Source organism: Mya arenaria, chromosome 14, assembly GCF_026914265.1.
Source record: "Mya arenaria isolate MELC-2E11 chromosome 14, ASM2691426v1".
Lineage (NCBI taxonomy): Eukaryota > Metazoa > Mollusca > Bivalvia > Myida > Myidae > Mya > Mya arenaria.
This window is the reverse complement of record NC_069135.1, coordinates 35,172,352-35,197,464: the sequence shown is the minus strand read 5'-3', so window position 1 is coordinate 35,197,464 and position 25,113 is coordinate 35,172,352. Positions and strand designations below refer to the sequence as shown.

The following is a 25,113-nucleotide window of genomic DNA, read 5'->3' as shown; positions in this document are numbered from 1 at the left end:
TTTCTCTTTAATAAATAATTTATTCTGCATTAGTATGGATCATACAGCAGACTTAAGCACTTCAATGCAGCCATTTTATATCTGGAACTACGTCTAGGGAGTCAACAATCAGTCGAGAAAGGGTTTTTTATCCAGTAGCATAAAAAATATACATGTACATCAAATTATAAACACTCTGAAAAAAAATCTATGCTGTACTAAATAATTTCAATTTAGTATTTTTTAAAAAAGAAAGAATTATAAGGCAACAACTAAACATTTAAAGCATATTAGCATGAAAGTTTGGACAGACATAGAGTCAGGAGTCAGAGAGCTTAAAGCACAATTGCTTTATGTAAGTAAACTCAATGCCCTTATATTGAGCATTTTTGTTTGAGCGTTTTTTAAAGAATAAATAATTCAAATTTTTAACAATCCTTTTTTATGTGACAAGCTGTCATATAGAGTACAAAACAATCATTCATATAAAAAAACAAAAAAAAACTTTTCTTCTTTCAAACTGCACTGAAAGTTTAGAATGAACAATAGCACTGTGTTCATATTTTTAAAAAGAGATGAACAATGGTTTATTAGAACTGTGTTTACTATTTTCTACATAAAATGTCTTTTCTCTCTCCAATTTTTAATGATTAAGTTGAGTCCTTATTTTTTTAAATAAATCAGAATTATCTCCCATTCTCTGCTGATTGTCTCCCTTCCTCAGATGATTGTCCCCCTTGTTAGTTCTTGTCCTTGTCTTCCTTCAGAGTGACTGTGCGGTTAAACACAACCTGAAAAGAGAAACATAATAACATCAGTTAAATCTGAAATTGCTGACATAGTGTTCTTTGTAGTATGTAAATTTTGAAATATACTAGATTTATGTTGCAGAAAAATGATCACTTCAAACTATGAGACATAAATTTTTCATTTTTTTTCAGAAACTTGTTTATTTGACATCTCTTTAACATAATGTTGATGTACAATAAGAAATTACATGTTTTAAGAGCGAGTGAAAAAAATGAATGATGACAAAACACTAAACAAGACTACTCAAGCAGTCATAAAAAATCAGGTGAATCTCTCAAACCACTGCAAATAAAACTTTTTTCGAGGACAACCTTACTTGAACATAAGATGGTTTTTGGCAAACATTGAATAATAAATGAGCGGTAAAACAGTATCACTTTTAAAAATCAGAACAAAATAATCCTTTTTCTCTTTACAAGATTACTTCCATGCTATTTTCAAAGCTACATAGTTTGGATGAATAAAATGGTACAGAAGTAAATGGTGCATTGTGCAATTGTTTGGTAGTTATGTTTAAAGCTGCACTCTCACATTTGCCGTTTTGACAACTTATTTTATTTTTTGTCTTGGATTGAGCCACTTTTTGCGTAAATATCAGTAAACCAGTGATATAAGACTGCTGACAAAAGATCAGATCGCAGATTTTCATATTTCCATTCAAAAATTAATGTTTTATGGCTAAAAGCGTTACTAACGGTTTAAGAAAAATGCATAAAATATAAAAAATTAACATAAATATGAAAATCTGCTATATGATTTTTTTGTCAGCAGTCTTATATCATTTGTTTCCATGGAATTTCGCATAATTTGGTTTGTTCAAAGACAAAAAATAAAAAAAAGTTGTCAAAAGGTTTATCTGTGAGAGTGCAGCTTTAAACATAACAGAATCAAGAGAAATTAATGATCTGCCTACATGAAAAATAGCAAACAGTTCACATAAATGACACAGTTTCCATATATAGTTACTACAGTAATCTATCATGCTAGTGAACTTTCAAAAAACACTCTGTGTCAAAATGACACATTGTATGTTAATTAGTTAAATTGCTGAAAATGTTTAAAATATAATGCAAAGTACATTAAACTATAAAACTACTAAGACATGACAGATTCTTTCACTCAATGCACAAAACCCTGTTATTATGCTGAACTTTCCCCTCAAGTGAAGGTTTTGACAAATTCAAACATCATTTCTGTGACAAATGCCCTTTTTCAGTGACAATTAACTGCTTTTGTTTTATACATGCAACCACTATAGCGTATGAGTCAAAAATGTTTTGTTTTGTTTTATAAAAATGCATCTCACATGACAAGTTTTTTTCGTGATGTTGACAAATGTTTCTTGGCAGTTTCTGCTCTTACATATTTTATTTTTGCCTCATGAATTATGAAAATGTCAGCCAAAAAGTAGCCAAAAAAATGTTGACATCTAATCTTGTAAGTACTTTCTATGACCCAGAAATGTACTAAAGGATTGCAATTAATGCAAAAACAACAACACCAAAAGCATACAATGTCAATGCCATAAGTTTGTTATGGCTGATATTGAAATTAGTGTCAAGTTTAAGACATATCAAGATAATTTCATCCACAAGATCATTGACCTAAAAGGGAAACAAATGACAGTATTATCACCAAGTGTTGACCATCATCCCCGCTATATGTCAGAGGGAGGTAGATAAGGGCTCCCAGCATGCCAGGGGAGGGGGCAGGGAGTATGGCGAGGAGGAATGTAAGTGGACAGTGTCAGAGGGCTGTATCACCCCACACAGGGGTGCACTGATCCCCACATCCTAGCAGCTTGAGAGATTGACCAGTATGTGGTCAATTGGTGACAGAATTGGCGATATTGGTAGCAGCTCTTTAGCAGAAAATTAAAAACATCAGTCAACATCTTTAATTTCCTTTAGTAAACAGCACAAAAAAATCATAATAGGTTTTATTAGTTCAGTATTAAAAGAGCTTTCTGACAGTAAGCTTATTGATTAATTCAGGTATTAAACATTTAAATAGTCCAGCATGAGAAAAATCTTCAAATCAAAATTCAAGCAGCGACATAAATTGTAACTGATTTGAATAAACCAGTCTTATCAAGTACGTGCATACTTTCATTATCTGTGGTAATAAATTATAAATATCATAAGTCTGAGACAAATCTAATTTCCATTGACAAAAATAAAAAACTATGTGCTACAAAATGAAAATATGTTTTTATCAGATCACTGACTGTGAAAAAATCTGATGCACGGGGCTTATCAGTCACAACCCTATTACAGATTACTCTATCATTATAATGAGTTTTAAATTGTGCACCAGACAGCATGAAATTATCAGATATGTTTACAGTATGACAATCATTTATTACAGATGTATTTTATTCTTGCCTCGTGCTTAGAGCTTATGTATAAAATTATGCTGTTTTCAGAGGCATCAATGTATCTTAGGAAAATCCAAAACAAACATTTGTAGAAAGGTATATAATTATGAAATGTTTTAAAACAAATAAAGTTGATGATTTTCTTGCTCGTTCAATGTAATTTTTACAAGCTTAAAAATAAATAAATTACAATGCAATATATCTAAGAAGTTTAACCATTAAGTTTAAGTAAGGTAGACATATACCTAAGCTTCAAGCAGCTGTAAATCTTTTTTTAATGGAACAAGAAATGTTAAATAATTTCTCCAATTATGTTGTTTATTATTTGAATTGGAACATACTTGAGAAAAATTAAAATAATTTGAGGTCGGAAATGTATTACAAGACACAAGAACACTGAGTAATGGGTCTTGTTCCACACACCCATACTGCCATTTAAGGAATGAATTGTGGGATGGATGTCATGATCAGGGTATGAATGCAGTTGGGCTGGTTAAAGTGTGTGGAGTAAGAAGGACCAATAGTTAATTATTTTGTTCAAGAATTGTTAAAAAAGTACTTCATTTCATTTAAGAAAAACCTTGCAGTAATTCATTTACACTCATTTTGAATAGAACAACACGACCATAACCGGAGACATTTAATAATATTTTGTCATAAATAATGCGGGAAAAAATAATCACTTCAAAAACTTTTAAACTTAAATTTGAAACACTAATGCCAAAAAAACATTTAACATACCATAAATTTATCCTTTCTAACATATTGATTTAAGTTTTTAGTGGCCTGTTGGAACAAACTGAACAATAACAAGATAAACGCTTTTCAATTTAAACCTATTTTAATATGTCATGATTTGCCATCCGAAGATGATGCGTTCATCGGAAAATATTCGCAATTGCCTAAGGCAGTACATTTAAATAATGGAAGTTGAGATGTAAAAATTTTAGGCTTGAATATGTACCAAGTTTCATGTGGATTTTTTGAACAGCGTATGTTTAAAGTTTAACATTAAAGTTTTACTGGCAAAGCAAACTTTACCAGGGCTATCACAATAGCTTTAAAAAAATAAACAGTAAACAAAAAACCAGTTACATTCTTTGGTTAATATATTGAGTTTATGAGCCAATAAAATTATATGTTGTTTTGATTGCTGACAAGAAAATAATTACACAAGACATTCTAATTATGCCAATCAGAGTTACAATGCTTGAGCATTCTGGATATTGCTTCCAGGTTTTAAACACAGTTCTGTTTATGAGTGGCACGAATTACACGAGCAGCAGTAAAGAGGAGGCATGTAATTAGAAGTTGATTTAGAATTATTAGCCAGTGGAACAAGACAAAATTGGCTCTGACATGTTTATGCACATCGTTAGGCTTGAGGAACATAGGGGAAGTTTGGTAGTTCACAGTAGTCACAGTAAGTCTGCAAACGTAGAGGTCTGCAGAGTTTCAAACGCTGTAATTACTGCTTTGAATTTTTAGGTGATAAATAACTGAAGGAATTTTCACTAGTTTGCTGCTGTTTGGATGGAAGATGGTATGGCTTTACCAAAAGGATGGTTCCAAGGGGCTATGCCATCTAGTCTTTGTTACATCTGGGAGAAATATTTCTAGGTTATAGTCCTGCGTTAATATTTAAAGATGGACTCTTTCTCCCAAATAAGCAGTACCACAATTGGTACAACAATTATTTTTATTTACTGAAAAGGATAAAATAAATCGAAATCAATGGTTCTTATGAAGGATACGGTGTTTATGGTAATTTGAAAGAAAGGTGCAGAAAACATGGTTTGGTCTCTCTCACATCCAGCAAGTCTGCAAGTAGTATCTTAAAAAATTGCATTTTTAAAAATCACATGTTATTAAATGATCAACTTTGAGTGACAGAAGGCTTTAACCCCCCCCCCCCAGCCACTAAAACTACGACATTTGATGACATAAATAAACATATGTAATTAAAACCCCATTAAACCCCCTTGATATTAAAGAAAGCTTTTGTAACTTAAAAAACCAATGCATAAACATTTTAAGCCCGATTTTATCACTGAGACAGATGGGTCCATTTTTACTGTCCTTAAGTTCGGAGCAATTACATCAATGTTCTACAAATTATACATAAAAGTAAAACAAACAATTTACTCCTCACGGCAATTACGAATATTTAAGAGGTTCTTAGCTCTCGTTGGAAACTCATCATAACGTAATTACGAAGATAATGGTAAATCCTTAACTGACGGCTTAAGGGCAAAACTACTCAACGATTATAAACAAAATATTAAAATCGGGGAAAAAAACATCCGGATGAGAATTTCCAGACACTTGTCCAAAGTATTGTAGATATATATTACAAGGCCGATGGAAGCGCTTTCAGCAAAGTTAGGAAATGTAGCACATTTAATCAAGTGTTATGAGTTTCGGAACATTTATACAAGCAGATATCAAAGTGAATATGCAACATTATTTCCCCATTAAAACAGGCTATAACCATGACATAACAATTTATGAACATTTATCTTGATCATTTGTTTCTATGAAAAGTCTAGGGTAGTATTTTTGCAGGAAACGAGAACTACCTGGTCATTTCAGTAAATGATTATTCAACATTTCATTCCAAAATAAATGTATAATGAATTAAGAGCAAAATCACATTAATGCAATAACTCAATATCTGCTCCTATTTCTATATGCAGTTATTGAGTTATTGCACTAAGAAAATGAAATATCAAACACCATTCTATTAAGCAGAATATTGGTGTCCGCTTTATTTAAACTTTCACAGGTGCACAAGTACACTATCAGAATCAAGCATCGTAATTTATCACATGAGAAAAAGAATCATTCCTTTAATGGCTATTTCAATATTTTTTACACTTTGATAATGTGATTCATAGAACGACCCCTTCAATGTAGCAATCTAAAATCCATTAAAAAGGAGCCTGGAAAAAATGAATCTGCCAATAGTATAAGACCAGGTAATTAAAGAATACATTCTGCACATATAAGAAAATTAAATCTTAGGATGAAATTATTATACCGGTATTTGAAAACACAATAATAGCATTAAGAAGCAAAAAAATTGTGAATAAAATCTCATTTTTTTATCATAACTTTTCCTCACTGAGTTTAATGGTTTAACTTCCTGTAGGACTTCCTTCATTAATATGCGAGAATCTGATTTTGTATTAACGCAGACACAGGTGTCAAGATATTGCTTGGTAAATTACTAAATAATATAGAATGTGTTTTATTTTCATTTCCGCGAATTCACGATAATGTTTTATCAGTTTTGATACTGTAATTCATCTCTTTAAGTTAGCCTTTTAACACATTTCCCTTGTTTTTCCCTGATTGATGACAGATTGATTCTATTTTTACAGTTCTAAGATTACTGTAATGGACATATCTGGAATTTTTAATGTATGTCAATCAGAAAAAGCGAATGTTAATGTTCTTGGTTATACATCATTGATATGTAAATCGTGCCATATTCTCCATGTAGAAAATCTGGTGCCATACTGATGTAACTCATAATCTAAAAGATACACCTACTGCATTAAGCCAAAGATGTTAGGTTTTCGCCAATCATTTATTGAACAATTATCAAGTCTCTGCAATGTTTCAGCCTTCCTTCAATATGACAAGGGTTTACATGCTCAGGTAAATATTATCATGTTTTATTCTGGTATGATGCAACAATGCAGGAGGGAAGATACTTGATGAAAGCCAGATATTGTGCATTCAGTTTACATTAATAGTTGCAATAAGGGTAATTACGTCTTAAATTATATGGCGAACTGGCAAATGAATAAACCTATTAAGTGAGTATGCAAGAGGCATTGCATAATAATGGTGATATTTGCCGGACAACTGCCAATCATATAATGTTGAAACAAAGTTAGTATTTTACATGATATGAAAGATGAAGGGGCAGCACGGCACATTTTCAGCAGTCAAAGGGGCAGCATGGTGTTGGCAGTTGCTCAAAACACCTAGCAGAAACACTACTACCATGACTATTGCACAATATTTCTCAATTATGACAGTGCATTACGGGGACGTTGATCTTTGGTGATGATTCTGATGATAAAAAGGGCACTAATGGGATAAAAGGTGTTAATAGAGCAAATGTGATAAAAGCACTACTTGAAAAGGGGGAAAAAGACAAACTTGAATATCATCTTTACTTTAAACTGATTTATTTTACCATTTGACACTCTTGAACTTGTCTGGTACACTGAAATTGTCTCTCTGAGAGGCCTAGAAAATGTGCCCCTGGTTGACCTCAAACTTATAAGCCTCAAATTTGTGGGCCTCAAACTCATATTCTCTTTGTGAATGTCCCCCTGGTAGGACTTGAACTCACTTCCTCTGTGTGAGAAGAAAGCCTAGAAAATGTGCCCCTGGAGGGCCTTAAACTCACATCCTCATTTTGAGATGAAAGCCTAGAAATGTGCCCAGGAGGGCTTTAAACTCACATCCTCATTCTGAGAAGAAAGCCTAGAAAATGTGCCCCTGGAGGGCCTTAAACTCACATCCTCTTTCTGAAAAGAAAACCTAGAAAATGTGCCCCTGGAGGGCCTTAAACTCACATCCTCTTTCTGAAAAGAAAACCTAGAAAATGTGCCCCTGGAAGGCCTTAAACTCACATCCTCTTTCTGAAAAGAAAACCTAGAAAATGTGCCCCTGGAAGGCATTAAACTCACATCCTCTTACTGAGAAAGCCTAGAAAATGTGCCCCTGGAAGGCATTTAACTCACATCCTCTTTCTGAGAAGAAGGCCTAGCAAATGTGCCCCTGGAGGGCCTTAACTCACATCCTCATTCTGAGAAGAAAGCCTAGAAAATGTGCCCCTGGAGGGCCTTAAACTCACATCCTCTTACTGAGAAAGCCTAGAAAATGTGTCCCTTGAGGGCCTTAAACTCACATCCTCTCTCTGAGAAAAAAGCCTAGAAAATGTGCCCCTTGAGAGCCTTAAACTTGCAGGCCACGAACTATTAGGTGCTAGGTGGACACATATACCATTAGACCACTCTCCTATGTACCTGTGTATGTAGGGATTTGTTTAAAGTACATGCTCCTAACATAATAACATATAAAAGTTATAATAGTTGTATGAATATAAATACATACATAATTATACAATGGAGTCATTACCTTTCCCGGCGTGGTGTCCTTGTCCACAGTGAAGAATCCTATCCTCTCAAATTGAAACCTGTCCAGACTCTTAGCGTTCTTCACTGACTGATCGGCATATGCGTTAGGTATCACTTGCAGTGAGTCCTGTGGAGTAATGTATTGTCACCTTATGTTCAGTATGCAAAACTTTGCTTGGTTTATTTTTGTTTTGAAGTAAAATGAGAACAGGGCTTATTGGCAAATAATAATAAGACTTACTCATTACAGAAATGATTTTAAGCTTTGTATATATAATGAATTTCTCTTCATATGAGTGGACATGATGCATACTATATTTTTATATGACAGGCTTTGATTATTAACCTACTTTGTTCAACGAAAGACAATGTTGATTTTTTTTTATTAAACCTCAACTTCATTCACTGTTAAAAGTTATCTCACCCTTTTGACATCATTCAGGAAACCTCCAGGTACTTCGTTGGAATCCTCTGGGTTTTTATGGTAGAAACTGGAAGTATAAAACATTACAACCTGGTACATAGAATCCGTAAATCATAGACAGGAGTGTACTTTACATAAAGTATAAGTGACAGCTGGCTGAAAGCCACATTGACAACAAAGAAATGGTAAATATCCCATCTACAGTGACAAATAGTCCTGTTAGCACCCTCACTTTTCACCAAAGTGTTCCTGACTCGATGCCAGGCCCCATTTTCTCGTAACTTCTTAAGCTTAAAAGGCTGAAGCTGCTTATTTCAATAAGCCAAAATACATAGTTATAGTGATTTTTTTTTAATGAAAATGGTTTATTGTGATAATCATAGCGATAATTTCTATCTCAAGTATTAAAACTTTTAAAGAAGTATATAAAGCGCAAAATATTGAAAGACAAAAATAGTGGGTTTAGCTTAATCCTGTTATAAGAGACTTAAGAAGTTTCGAGAAATTGGGGCCTGGCCCCAATTTCTCGAAACTTCTTAAGCTTAACAGGTTTAAGTCGCTTATTTCAATTAGACAAAATTTATACTAAAAATAGATTTTGATAAATGAAAAATGGTTTATTCTGATAATCATACAGATTATTCCTACATAATTTCTAAAAATTCTTGAAGAAGTTAATATAACACATATTATAGAACATCACAAATAGTGAGATTAGCTTAATTCTGTTATAAGGGACTTAAGAAGTTTCGAGAAATTGGGGCCAGGGTGTATATGACTTTGGTTTGTGATCACCAAATCAGACAAATGGGTTTTCTCCAATCCCCCCTCAACACCTTACAAAAGCACTTAATATTGTGCCATGGATAGTATGATGATATAATGTTTTAATTAAAAATTTCACTACCATTAGTATAAATAAGTCTAAACTAAATCTACAATAAGAAGGGTAAGCTGCTGTCAGTATAAAACTCATCCTTTCATCCTTTTTGCGACGATGAATAATAATAATGAAACCATAAAACCTGTCAGTGTTTTTCATGTGCACTGGCATTGTCAGCATTCACCAAGATTACCAGACCGTAGATATTGAATATACAACATAAGAATAGAGACTAGCAGCTTGAAATACCATTGTTATGGCACCAAGTATCGCTTTTACGATGTGAATGGGACCAGACCGTAAATTGTGAGTATACAATGTAAGAATAGAGACTAGCAGCTTAAATAAAACTGTAAAGGCACCAATTCTGCATTCACAATATAATTATTTATTTCCAGGTCCTGAGGGTATATGAAACAGCTCAACTTAGCGACTACAGCTAAATCTGGTGTGAGAGGGCAGTGCAGCATTGCGCCTTACATTACTGCCAATGTCTCAATTAAACAGGCTACACACCCATTGTATGAATCTCTTTGTTTCACAGTCAGACAATTTTAACCATGTAGTTACAAATTAGTACAAGATAGGGAATACGTCGTACTTCATCTTTTTCATAGAGTCTGACCTCACACACAAGGGGGTTACATGCCCACTTCATGAAGTTTTCAACAATCAGACAACTTTCTACATGTAGTTACAGCAAGGTAAGGATGTACTTACAGCTTGTCATAGAGTCTGACCTCACACACAAGTGGGTTACACGCCCCCTTTATGAAGTTTCCCACAATCAACCAACTTTCTACTTGTATTTACAAATAAGTACAAGGGAATATGTACTTACAGCTTGTCGTGGAGTCTGACCTCACACACGAGGGGGTTACACACCCACTGAATGAAGTTTCCTATAGTCAGACAACTTTCTACATGTACTAACAAATAAGCGAGGTAGGGAACATGTACTTACAGCTTGTCGTAGAGTCTGACCTCGCACACGATGGGGCTACACACCCACTGAATGAAGTTTCCTACAGTCAGACAACTTTCTACATGTACTTACAGCTTGTCGTAGAGTCTGACCTCACACACGAGGGGGTTACACACCCACTGAATGAAGCCCTTGGGTTTCTCACAATCAGAGGAGGGCTTACATGTGGCAAGGATCTCTGTGACATTTCCACTCCCATCCTAGAATGTAGTAAGTATTGAGATGAAAAAAAAATAATTGGCTTGACATTTTAGACAGAAACGATTATAAGTATAAGCCTTGTTATACAACTGAGGCAACATCTAATGTAATAGGGTAATATAAGTAATATAATATGTAAGGAAAGGTATTGTTTTCAAATGTATAGCAGATTTAAAATTGTTTTTCGAAATAATAGTATGAAGTGAGACAATATCTGCCAATGTGATTTCTTGTCCTCTTGTTTATAACACAGTTTTCTGCCACAGGAGAAAAATACACCATCTAAATCTAACCTTTTTAACAGACTCCACTGCAATGACATATCCAGCATGTCGTAAACCTACAGGCTGATCACAGGAAAACCTTTTGTAATTCTTATCAGCATTCTGAAACAAACAGTTATAATTTTACAATACAAAACATAACCTCAGTCTAGTAGAATTAATTTCTTCTTTTAAAACTTGTACATAGGCAAGCTGATATGGATCATTTGGAGTGTAACCTAGGTGCAAAACAGTACATGGGTCCAGAAATGAGATGCGACCCTATCATGGGTTGAATTTGAAACATCTTAGGTGGACACTGACAAGTGTACCATTAAGGTACCTTACATACCCATTTAAATTGATAAACAAGAGTGAAACCTGTAACATCTCAAATTTGACACCAACCCTTGTACTATAAAGCCACCTTACAAATCCTTTTCTTAATTAAATATCCAGGGTTGAATCTGTAACATCTTTGGTTAGAGACCAATGCCCGTACAGACGTACTATTAAGCCACATTAGAAATCCTTTTTTTAATTAACTATGCAGGGTTAAATATGAAACATCTATGGTTAGAGACCAATGCTTGTACTATGAAGGCGCCTTAAAAACTATTTTTTTAATCCAGGGATGAATCTGTAACATCTACAGTAGACGAAAATAGCACAAGCATGCAAGCCCTGTATTGGTAGATTTCTTTCTGGGCTTGCTAAAATTCTTGATATTATATAGCAGGGCTTGTTGAAGTTTGTTGACGGCAAGCATAAGGATTCCCACTTGATCATACAAAAGTCTGCTTAAGATTACTGCATCTTGGGTTAGAGACCAATGCTTTTACTATAACGCCAACTTACAGACCATTATTATATTATCTAATTAAAAACACATGTATACTTACTTCTCTAAAATCAGATCTCTCTATGTAGACGGTTTTGGTGAAGGGTATTTTATGTGATCCACGAGCCTCATCCGCAGGAAAGTCAGGCACAGTTATCTCCCCTGAGTGATCACCAGGGAAGTTTGATATGGTCACCTTCAGCGGGTCTAATACTGCCATACACCTGTATCAATTGTAATGGTTATTATCATAATGATGAGAAAAACACTTCATATACATGTATGTTGAGTGCTTTTTGAATGGAAAATATATAATCAGTAAATGATAGTGAAATAAATAGAAGATAATTCAGGGGATGTTAACCTTCTTTAGCAGAGGCCAAAATTCAGCTAATTTTTTTTTAAATTCCCCAAATCTATTGACACTTAAACAATTTTTATTTTGGTGTTGGTTTTTGATAATCATGGAATGGTTGTTTGAGCTGTTTATATTATAATAGTACGTGCAGTCTCCACGGATACATGTTTACACACAGAAATGGACATTGTATAGGTCACCAGAAAATCATAATATCCCCTATTTACAGAAGAGCTATCACCGTAAAAGCTATCAAAGAGCCTATATATTTAAAAAACCTTTCTTCAATCCGCATACATGCTCATGTTAATTTCCAATCACTTATTCACTAGCCGGACCACACAGTTCTTACCTAGGAGCCTTAATATTGAGCACATCCCTGACACAAGCCTCTAGCATACTTGGGTCTAGAACTGTCTGGGCCATTGTGACGCCAACCTTGGCACAGAACAGGTTGATTGCCTCTGGGGGAAATCCTCGTCGACGAAGGGCTGTCAGTGTGAACAGTCTAGGGTCATCCCAGTCTCTGTAAAAAGTTTGTAAATGAATTTCAAAGCCTTGCACAATGTGTTTATTGTTTTACATTCTACCGGTAAATTGTAGATTTTTCAATAGTCAATTTCCATCAGAAAAACATGTTACCGTTATATCACAAAAGTACAGTTTGAGTATACCACATGATAAATTAAATCATATATTTTGCTTAAAAATGAAGACTTCAAACAAAGACATTTTTCTTTTTCTACACTTTGACAAACCTGTTTCCAAATTATTTTTTTTTGTCAGAGCTCCCTCAGGCAGCGGTTTTGCAAAAAGGTTTGTCAAAGTCTTTTAAGGAACTTAACTCTCAATCAAACTCTGGGAAAAGGCCGAAGGCAGGCTCTATAAGTGGCGTAGACTGTGCTATGTTTCATTTAAAATGGTGAAAAAATAGTAAAGTTTTCTAATTTAAAAAGTAGTATACATACACTGACCTACAACTCTTCAGTGTAAAACATTCCAATACCAGCAATCTTTCATTACAAAGCTATTTTAGAATTATTTGTTTTCATCGCATTCAACTTTAAGGTTACACTTTTTTTTAGTGAAGAGACTTTTTAGACATTATAAAACTGGTTTGCAACATGGCACATATGTATGCATACCGAACACATCCATCAGTTATAAGCTTGCCAATCTTGCGCTTGGAGACGACAGTATAGCTGAGATTAAGGCGGCCATATTCCCACTGGACAGGGCAGTAAAGGTCAAGGACATTACACAGCCAGTAGTACGAGGATCGGCGCGACTGAAACTCCTTTGTGCACAGGGAGTGGGAGATGTTCTCTATAGAATCACACAGACAATGGGTGAAGTCGTAGGTTGGGTAGATACACCTGAAATGGTATAATAATGAAGGGTTCAATTAATGATGTATTGTTACTATCATGATAGAAATATGAGGACCATTTTCGACAAAATAAGTCACAATAATAGATAAAATAACAACTTGCCAAATCTTAAAGGGGCTAGACACCAGCTGAAAAAAAGTGGCAAATACAGTATTTCCTCAAAACAAGCATAATATTGCCAATAAGACCTAGTAGGAAGCCAATAATACATCACTTTACAAGGTTAAAATAATAAATTCAACAATGGTGTTGCTGTCTCATCTGTGTTTCCCTGTATAAAATAGTGCATAATGGTTTCCTAGTTCAGATCATATCTGTTTATGAGTGCAGATAAATATAACAACGCTCTTTTTAAACTTACTGGGATTTATGTGGTTAACAACTCTAGTAAAATTTGAATTGGAAAAATATGCAAAAAATGCATGTGTTGTAAGTAATGCATACATCAGTAAGTAGGATTCAATGCCTTGTACACAACGGTGTCAATTATATGCAAGTTTTTGACAAGTTTTTTCTTGCAGTTGTTTTATCTGGTGTCTAGTTCCTTTAACAAGAAGGAAGTGTCTGATTTTGTCCTTTTTGTTCTTTTGAGAGTGCTCAACTACCATCCTATATCTGATATAATGTTGTCATTCTTCTCCAGAAACTCACCACATATATTGTTTGGTGTTGAGAGGCAAACTTAAACTAGTAAACCTCAGGATGGTTCTCAACATAAACATGCATTATAATGATTCTACAATCCTTAATATTAAACATCATACTGGTTCTACAATTGTTAATATTAAACATTATATTCTAAGTATGTGTCAACCACACATCCTATAACTCAGTATAGTGTTGTTAAGCAAACTTTATTCAGATAGCCACAGGATTCTTATTGCTTTCCTCAACATTCACATGCACACGCACATACGCACACTACTTAATTCATTTGACATGTACATGAGAAACAAAAATCCACCATTTGTCACCAGTGCGATGGTGTGGAGCAAACTTTATCCGGTAGGCGACGGGATCCTTCTTGCCTTCCTCCAGCGTGGTCTTCATCCGGAGAGTTGCATCCCCTTCTTGGATCTTGCCGTTCTTCATGTCCTGTGGAAGGAATGAAAATATACATTGTGTTGCACATATGTCTTTGAGTTCTTCAATGAAATGGATTGCAAAGAGCAAAGAATATACATGGTATACTATAGAACAGGTGTGTTTTTTCCAGTAAATTATCAGTTATGAAAAGCATTAAAAGTGTTATGAACATTGCTTGCCTTGACTTTTTTAACCAATGGTTAGTAATTTTGTCCAATGGTTTTGCTTTTCAAACTTTAAAATATGAGACAATTTTGAAGTGATTTGGGGCGATTTTGTCATTAAATGCAACTTCTATATTTTTTCCAAAGTCAAGGTCAAAATTCTTGCAGAACACAAATGTACTACAGGGTTGGACACAAACCCATGTCCTAACAACATTGCCTATCATACAATGTCCAGGTTTCCAAAATATTATGACACTTTTAAAAGCCTGCTTAAATAAGAGTTTTTATCTGACAAAGAAATCACAGAGAGCTAAAAGTCAAGGAGAAGAAAGGGTCAAGAAGAATCAAAAGAAAAATAAAGTTTACCTCGTTGGTGTATCTGCTTCATTTACAATATTAGCCATCAGATTCACAAAATAGTCCTATTAAAGGCATAATTGGTCTTTTAAGAAGTTGGTCTAGTTGATATTTGGTCAGGTCTAGTAAATTCTAAGGCTAACTGGTCCACTGGTCTAGTGATCATGAAAGCTGGTGTCAAACCCTGTACTTGTTATAATATTTACTACAACAAACCTCAAACAGTTGTAGAGATTCCTCAATAGGCCTGTCCTTCCACGGGGAATCTGGAGGATTGAACCCCTTGATGTCCTCTGACCTCATGTGACACACATACGCATGACCTCGTCGAATCAACTCCACAGCATAGCCGTACAGCTTGTCAAAGTTGTCTGAGGCATGAGTTATCTTCCATGGCTTGTAGCCTGAAATTAAATAAACATTTAAAACAACAGCCAACTAAAAATAATTGATTTTTTTATTATGTAAATGTTTTAATAGCTAAAATTTAATAGACACCTGTGTAAGTCATTCAAGGCATACGTTACCTTTAACAGCTTTAAGCTTTGGAGAAATGAAGTGAAAGTATATAATTCTATATACGCCATCCAATTTCCAAGGGTGTAAAGAACAAATGTTGTCTATATTTCATACAAAACTTTGTGTATTAAAAAATGAATAGTTGATAAATTATAATACAACAAAAAAATGGCAGAAGGTGTGAGTAGCGTCCCTTTGAAGTGAAATGAAAACAAACATATTTCAGCATGAAATTGACTTTGGAAAAAACAACATCGAAAGCCTAATACTATATATAAGACACAGGCATTATATTTATAATAGGGATGGCAACGAGTACCCGAGTACTCAATCGAACGTCCGAGTACTCGAGTACCAAATCACTACTCCAGTACTCGGAAAAAAATAAAAAAATCTATAATAATCACACAATTTACAGACAAAATATCAGATCTGGTTAGTTGCCAAGAGGACAATTTACAGTCCCTCTAATCCCCACTGTGTACACAATTGACCTCAATCAATAAGTTGACAGTTGTTGTGATAGTTGCAAACTGTCAACAAAGGACCCCTATTTCAAATTAGCACTGATGTCAATTAGCGAAGTTTTGATAGCGGTACTTTCACCTACACAATTCTATTGTATACCAATTAGAGACCTTTCACCAAACAATGGACGCTAACAAACGAAAGAGTATCGACCGTTACGAGAATTGATTTCTTAATGGGCGGATTTTAACTATTTTTGAAATGATTATCACAATTGATTGGTTGATATTTTAAATCAAGGATTATGAATTTAATGTGGTAAACAACAATTACACAGTACGAAAAACTATCATTTAAAAAAAAAATGTAGAGTAAACAACTGAACAACTGAACTTCGTATTGAATAATGTTCACTATTTTTATGTATGCTATCAATTTTCGTTCATTGTAATTCTGATTGTTGTTCATTTCTGCAGTGCATACTTGTATAAAATGAAACGAATAAGACAAATTAAAAGCCTAAAACAACATTTGTTTTCTTTTTATATCATTTTTTGGTTAAAATACGTAATGAAAGTTTACTTAATAGGTGAAAATGACCAATAATACGACCAACGCACAATATACGTCATTAACGATACATGTATACACAATCTTGTCTTTGCGAACACTTTTTCAATTTTTCGGAGTGATCGAGTACCCGAGTACTCGATCGAACACTCGAGTATTAATTTTACTACTCGTTGCCATCCCTAATTTACAAGAATTCTAGGGGAAAAAGTGTGTCCTATAAACAATGACTTAAAGTATTTCATCCACTAAAGTGTATCATGGGGTTAAAACAACCTGATATATGACAGAGATTGACCATTGACAAAGGTGCACCATTCCCTACCTAGCCATTCCACCATGTCTTTGATTCCAGTGAAGAATTTCTCCTCCTCTTTCTCTGGGTTGGTGTCATCATACCTCAAGTAACAATTGCCGTTGTTAGCCTGCATGTAATGAGAAAAGTTATCAAAAGAATACTAACTTCAAGAATATGCAGTGTTTTTCAGAAAATTCAAACCTAGCGATACAATATGTATTACCGGTATGAAATGATGGGCAAAAAATGAAAAAAATAATTTGTGAAAAACTCAACTTTTTTATTTTTTGTCTTAGAATGAGCTAATATTTAATAAATATCTGGAAGCCAGCAATATAAGACTCCTGTAAAAAGATCAGATCGCAGTTTCACAAATAGGTTCGAAAATTGATGTTTTATAGCTAAAAGCTTTACTAACGCTATAAGGCAAATGAAGGTTTCTTAACAATTGTGATCTGTTCTATTGCGAGTTATCTTGTTTATCTGAATTGAAGGCATTAATACCAATATTAACTGATTCCGAGACAAAAACTAAAAAAATGTCAAAACAGCAAATCTGCTGCTTTATGTGTGGTAATAAAGTTATAGAGTACCTTAGCGTATCCAAAGTTGAAGTTGATGGCCTTAGCATGACCAATGTGGAGGATTCCATTTGGTTCTGGGGGAAATCTGCTGTACACCTGTAACAGGACAATGAACAATTTGTTACCTTATAGGTCTAATAATAATAATAATAATATCAGACTGAAATTCCAGATCTTACAACAAATCTTCATACGTTTGTTGAAATGACGTCCCAGAGGACCCAGATAATGTATTTGCAAAGACAAAATGATGCCAATGCATAATGGATGACAATATTTTGACAAGAACCCTTAAATTATAATTTCACAGATAGTTTTACTACCTTGCCCCCAGTTTCCTTCAGGTGTTGTTTTAGAATGTCCATGGTTTTAGGCGTGATAACATAGCCTGAGGTCTTGTAGTTTTCCCCGGGCTTGTGGAACTTGACCGCCTCACCCATCAGCTCCATGAAACTCATTACCTCACCATCTTTACCCAGGACTGGAGAAGTAGGGTAAGATTTGGTTAGATTTATTTCTGTGGCGCTAGTGAACAAGACATTTAACTTAAGAAGAGCTTTTCTTCCCATAGACTTTCACTGCATCAGTTTTAGCCAAGAACAGAGGCATTGGTAAGAAGAAACATGGGTAACATAACCTTTCTATGGACCAAAAATTTCATGGTATTCTAGAACATTCAAATTTTGAAATAAATTAAGGCACAGAAATTTTGCCTTGAGACTCAAAATAAATCCAAATAAGTTAGTGATTGTTTACAGTTTTCCACTGATGGCGCCTCTTTGATGGCATCTTTCTTTTTGGCATTTTCTGCATCTTTCGGTCCCTTTCCTCCCTAAAAAACACAGAGAGTTGGGAGTTTTATGAGTTGTTCATTAAGTTTAGTGAGATATAAAACTGCAAAAGCAAACAGATATATTCAGAAGCCTAAAACTTTTTTTTATAAAATGGAAATTGATATACAACTGATATCATTCAGTAATGGTACTGCAATAGCTCTTCACATTCATGTCTTACAATGTAAATAATGTCTTTAAATTTCGAAGTTTACCTTTTGCTTGGTGGGTTTTTCCAAGTCTGCAGCAGTCTTTGGTCCCAAGAGATCTAGAACCTACAAACACAAGACAAAAATACAGAAAAAATGGGGAGGGGTCTTTGGTATTAAAATCTAACAGAGATATTTAAAAATATCCATCTTTACACAACATAGCAAATAAAAACAATTTAATGCATAAATCCAGTGAAGTTGCATAAAAAAGAATTAAAATTAAAAACAACCTGTAAGATCCAATTTCAGTTACATTTTCCAATAAATGTTTTTACGACAACCAATAACCCTTGTTTACCTGCATATCAACCTCACTCTTCACTGCCTTTCCATCCGCCCATTTCAACTTGGCTCTCGCTTCAGCTGTCCAAATACAAAAAGCCCTTAAAAACACTCAACAACAGCACACATTTTTAGGAGAATAAATTTTGTAATAGATATGACCTTATTGCTTTGAAATCAGTCATCATCTTGTATTAAGAAACATTTACAGAACCAGTTATAACTTACATCATTTAATTTAGTAAACATTGTTATCTTTGTTATCTAACATACATGTATGTGGTTAAATGTTGTTACTATCTAAACTCTGATGCAATGTCAGGAAATGTACCCACGAACACTCTTTTTATCTTATATGATAAATATTTAAAGTAACTCTGAATTCATGTATTCATGTTCAAACAAAATGAAATCAACAGAACAAGACATACACATGATGAGTCCTATATTGTACTTGTATCTCTGGGTGGTGAGGCCATCGCGGTGTTTAGCGATCACCTCCTCCACAGCAGCCTCCACCATATCTGGCGTGATGACCACACCCACACCACACTCCCCCTCAAATTTTCCATAGTCCACTGGATCCAGGGGATTGTGCTTGAAGTAGTCCAGGGCAGCTGTAAAAGGGTTTAATTATACTGTACGGTGCAATGCTAGAAACGATAGTGAAAGGAAATGAAAAAATAAACTACTTTAATCATGAAATTATATGAGTGTTTCTTCTTAAAATAAGTTAATTTTGAAACCTCAATACATATGAAAATGTATCGAATGCAAATGAGTCATTCAGGAATTCCTTACTAAATTATGATCAACCAAACAACACAACAAGGTCAAAGTATTGGTACATGTACAGTATCTTAGGGTTTTAGCTTGAGTTATGGAAGGGGCTGCACCTTAGAATATTTTAGATAATCTAATTTTGTTTAAAAGCTTAGTACAGTCATGATGATTATAAATACATGCAAACTGAACATATCTGCCACCTGATTCCTTAAACAGAAAACATTTCTAACATTCTTTGTGAAACAAATAATCATTTTAATTCTTCACAGCCGGATACATGCTATTTTCACCGATAGCACATTGTTTTTTTCTGCAGTACCCTGTCCCTTTTCTGCAGCACCCTGCCCTTTTCAAAACCTAGTTAAAACCCTATGTGTCCATATAATTACCATTTAATTGAGCCTCTGATGTCAGTTTTTTCTTTGCCACATAGTCAACAATGATGCTCTGAAATTTTCTGGCCTTGAGCTTTGTTGCAGTGTGATAGAGAAGCTTGCCTATATCCTTGTCCTTCTGTAGACCAGGAGATAACTTTCCAACCTGAAAGATATCACCTGCTGTAAAAGATTTTTTGGTTATCAAACAAAATGTTGATTTTGAAAATTCTTAAAAGAGCGAAATTCTGTCTGTCAACAAAATTCCACAAAATTTGTTAAGATAGGTAGTAGAATATTAGACATGCTTTTCCCAATTTGGGATAAAAAAGTTCTATAATAAATTATATAAATGATGTGTTAATTAACTCACCATTTATCATTATGTTTCAAATGATGTGTAAACTGCACTTTTGGGGGCTATTACCATAATACTATATACACTAAATCTTGCTAAAAGTGTTATTAAATACAAAATAAAGTGTATGTTTTCATAACAAACATGTAAAATTCTGTATAAACAATGCACCAGTCAATTGTAACCACGCCCCCCCCCCCCCCAGGTCCGGGGAATAACGGGGACTTTGACTTTCGGTCCAGCCAACCCCGGCTAAAATCCCCGCCGTGTTGGAACGAACAGATGGTAAAATCCCAGCCAAATGCCCCCGCACCCCTGGGACCCTGGTAAGGCCAATTTCCCGCTATATTTAAAGCGAAGACAAAACCACCGCATTCAGCCAGCACTGCGGGGCTACCTGAAAGGTTAGTCCACCTAAACTGCCGTCAACCAGTCTTTTGACAATTTTTAGACTATGGCAGACTGGTGACATCCACCATCCCAGCAAAAAGTAGCAAACGGGCCTTGCGCAGAGGATCCTCGCGGCCACAATTTTTAAATTATCTTTGTTATAAATTCAAATTTCTACGAAAATATCATTGCCTACTATCAAACACACATTTATTTATGTCATTATGCCAAAAAAAACATGTTCAGATACCATAATGCACTTACATGCATCGATTGTATCCATTAATCTGTAAATCTAGGACAAATCTGACAGGTTGTGTACATGTATGAAACGGGGTAGAGGATTTCGAATATTTTGGTCGTTAATAGGCTCGGTTAAATAACACTATTAAAATGCAACCATTTCAATGCGCTGAACGCTAACGTGTTTGATGGGTCAAGTTGGGAGAAGTTGATGATGATGATGTTCGTGATGATGATGATGATGATGATGATGATGATGATTAGGTATCACCATTTTTGAACACTGTTGCGTTGCTCTGCATAATACATAGAAAAGGGAGGATAACTGTGACTGCGCACAGGGTTAACCATCATTGACGGATGGGTACAAATTTATTCGATAAAAATCAACATGTATAAAAAATGGTGGACTGCTACGCTCATTTCGTGACCCAGAGTATATTTATGTGAAAATAACGACTCTAACGACATCCAACCCAGTTAAGATCACTGTTAGGTACATTTGTAACAATTATATCATTATTAATCAACATCGATGCATAATATTACTATATATTCTTTCGCCCAGTGTTAAATAGTAGAGAGTTGTAGCGTTACTGAGATACACATGAAATGTCAAAATAATAAAAAAGTATCCCTGATCGCTCATTATTGTAGCTACCTGAAAGGTAAAAACACGGCCCATTTCCCCGGCTATCTCTGGTATACCCCCGAACCTGGGGGGCCATGGTTACAATTGACTGGTGCACAATAGTTAAAAAAACATCATTGTATTATTAACAAAACCTGCATGCAAGAACAGTTCGAGGGGGTGAAAGCGAAAAGGTTCTATCTGCTTCTTTATTTAATGCCACTTAGAACCTTTTCGCTTTCACCCCTTGAGTTAAACATTAAAAAACTTCAGATAAAAACATCAAAATACATGTAAAGAGAAAATTTCAGAAAGGTACACTGTCCATGATTAAGTAATAGCCCTTTCAGAATAAATAACACTTTGTACCAGAACGACACAAATCAACCATGTAGTTATTTTGTTAATATGTTGACAGCTGAGTTTTAAACTGGGTTGCATCAGCTGTCAAACTCAAAATAAGAGACTGATGCAGAAATAATGCATCATACGCTACTTTTGGAGGTGTATCTATTACAAAACAAACCTGGTCAAGAGCAGATTTTAGACTTTGCGATACAACTTCATTTTTCAAAGTTTCCTTTGCTTTCTGTTCACTCAAACCACTTCCAACAAACAACAACACGAGTTCATCCGCCATGTTGAAATGGTACGATTGATGAACGCCTGCCGGTGTAAACTAAACCGGCTCGAACAGATTAATCGAATAGATACGGCTACACACTACCAGAAATGCTAATGTTTGTTTCTTAAAGTTAATCATACCCGCACATTATGTTTACTATTTTATAAAAAAAACTTTTCAAATTAATAGTTAACTGTTGTTGTTGGTTTTTAAATAAATAAACTTCTTGTGAAATTGATATGGCTTATAAATTTTGAATGCAAACTGGCGATTTTTATGCAATCAATTAATTTAGAACATGTACTGTACAACGGGTACATCATGGTGATACAGGATCCAGTGGATTTCCACTCAAAACGTGAAATCCACGCACAACTTATTCATTTTGATTAATAAATAAAATGTATTGTATGCTTAATGGAATATGCCTCATAAATTTTTAATATTTTAAATTTTATTGAAATTGGTAAAAAAATAAAGAAATTAGAGGAATTTTTCGAAAATTTATCGGAAATCGAAGTGAAAACCAGTTTTCGAGAAGTGAAATCCACTCATAAATTATTCATTTTGATTAATAATTAAAATCTGTTGTAACCATATTGTTACTTGATTTCACTGGATTCCTGTATCACCCGCACCGGTTTCAGACGGTGGCATTTATAAACCAGACACGAGCCTCCTCAAAAAGTGTTCAAGTTTACTCTTTAAAGCTGCACTCTCACAGATATACCATGTTTACAACTTTTTCATCTACGAAAGAGCATTTTTTTGCGTAAATATCTGCAAACCAATGATATAAGATTGCTGGAAAAAAATCAGACCGTAGATTTTCATATTTCCGTTCAAAATGTGTCTGTTTTATTGCTAAAAGCGTTACTAACGGCTTAAGAAAAATGCATGATACATATCGTTAATTTTTTTATGACACTCGTGAAAAATCAGATTATAACGTGTTCGCTCGTCAAGAGGTGCCAATGTAATAAAATAATCAGTGTGGACATACCACGTGATTTTTTTTTATATAGTTTGTGCCTCATTTGTATGTATGAATACACCCTGACTGAGGATAGAATATGCATTCCGAGACCTCCGTTTAAAGGCAAATATGGTGAATATATATGTATAAACAATTTTTTGGACCAGAAACGTTTTGCTTTTCGTTATACGAACAATATTTTGTACATTCCAAGCATTTGCCACGATTTTTGAAAAAAATATAAATTGCTCAACATATCGCCCAGTAACCGAGTATAGTGTACATTTCCGCTTTGACTCCGCTATGTTTTATAAAAATTGATATGAAAATAACAAACTTACAGAGATAGTCCTTTCCGAATCGAGTTATCTTTTTTTAGTATTTTTCTATATTTGCTTGTTGGATATTCGAAATTGCCAGTTGGCTATTCGCGAATATCCTACTTCCGACAAGTCGGGAGTTGGGGATTCAGATGATGTCTACCACCTGCAATTATCAAAAATTCAACTGGTGAAAGTAGAAAACCACTCAATAAAACAGTGTTTCACACGAATATATCTCTGTGTAAATGCAATAAATACATTTGACTTGTGATTTCTTCTCATGTGAACCGTTCAACAATAAATAAGACAAAAAACTGAATTCCAAACTTCCAAATTATTGGTAGTTTGATATTCACAAAAAAAAACACATCTGAATATCATTATGTACCTACTTTGTAATTGATTATTCAAATCCCCAACTGCCAACTAGCAGGTAGTTGAATATTCGAATAATCAACTACAAACTAGTAGGTATAGTTGCATATTCGAATACCCAACTTACTACTAACTTACTCCGAACCTTTCCGCCATGTTTTTTCCCTTTATACCAGACTTAAAATAATATACTTTATCTAGTATCTAAAACAGTCCAGGTTCCAGGCATCTCAACTGCTTTCCTCCATAGCAAATGTTTTCGGCTCATTGAAACACAACCTAGATTGTATCAAATAAAAACCTGAAAACTGAAAGGACCCACTTGTTGTTATGCCTTTTTTGTATCGAAACGTCATTGTTTTGCTCCAGACATAGCCATACTCCACTAGTGGGTCAATTCGGCCTAGCCCATTTATGTATTATGGAGGGTAATACATGTTGATGGAAGGAATGACTTTGAGCTGAAATAATCTTTAATGGTGGCAATTGGCGATACATAATCTCCTGTTATAATAATAATAATAATAATAATAATAATAATAATAATAATAATAATAATATTAACACTTTCATTTCAACATCTATATATATATTTCATAACAAGCATATATATTGAAAAATTGTACCTAACTAAAATAATGAATTAGCACATGGTTAAGACATTAATACAGGCGTCATATACAGTATACACATTTAAAAACTGGGATGGTGGCGCTAATCTTGACTGTAGTCTAAAAACATGAACTTAATTAAAAAAAAACTGAAAGGAAAAGTAGCACAAGCGTGCATTTTTTAAAAGGATACTAAAACAACATATCAGCTCGATACAGATTTAAGATGACCTGATTAACACCAGCCTCTCAGTAAACATTTATGCAGTGAACATGCAAGCACATACACATGATGTAAAGCATATATGTAAAGGCAAGGGATACCTATAACACATGCAATGATTAAAAATAGATATGATTGATAGTTTGATACA

At 34.4% G+C, this 25,113-nt stretch overlaps 1 protein-coding gene across 1 annotated transcript; it reads right to left on the bottom strand.

The window, feature by feature from the left end:
- On the bottom strand, positions 1-22,470 carry LOC128217694 (glutamine--tRNA ligase-like). The gene is made up of 19 exons (XM_052925015.1): positions 22,356-22,470; positions 20,223-20,373; positions 19,479-19,664; positions 19,064-19,128; positions 18,769-18,828; positions 18,477-18,552; positions 18,044-18,201; positions 17,730-17,816; positions 17,164-17,263; positions 15,498-15,685; positions 14,636-14,766; positions 13,426-13,656; positions 12,633-12,806; positions 11,984-12,146; positions 11,112-11,204; positions 10,690-10,817; positions 8,750-8,816; positions 8,327-8,452; positions 1-770 (listed from the first exon to the last, which is right to left on the bottom strand). The coding sequence occupies exons 1-19, from the start codon at positions 22,467-22,469 to the stop codon at positions 720-722; spliced, it is 2,349 nt and encodes a 782-aa protein (XP_052780975.1). The 5' UTR covers position 22,470; the 3' UTR covers positions 1-719.
- Between the last annotated feature and the right edge of the window lie 2,643 nt (positions 22,471-25,113).

What these genes read in the sequence shown, in the direction of transcription:
- LOC128217694 (XM_052925015.1), bottom strand. Translation starts at nt 22,469, where the DNA reads ATGGCGGATGAACTCGTGTTGTTGTTTGTTGGAAGTGGTTTGAGTGAA. An exon ending in ATAACTGATGGATGTGTTCG is followed by an intron (nt 12,807 to 13,425) that starts GTATGCATACAT and finishes AACTTTTTACAG; the next exon opens with AGACTGGGATGACCCTAGAC. An exon ending in TCCTGAATGATGTCAAAAGG is followed by an intron (nt 8,453 to 8,749) that starts GTGAGATAACTT and finishes ATTACTCCACAG; the next exon opens with GACTCACTGCAAGTGATACC.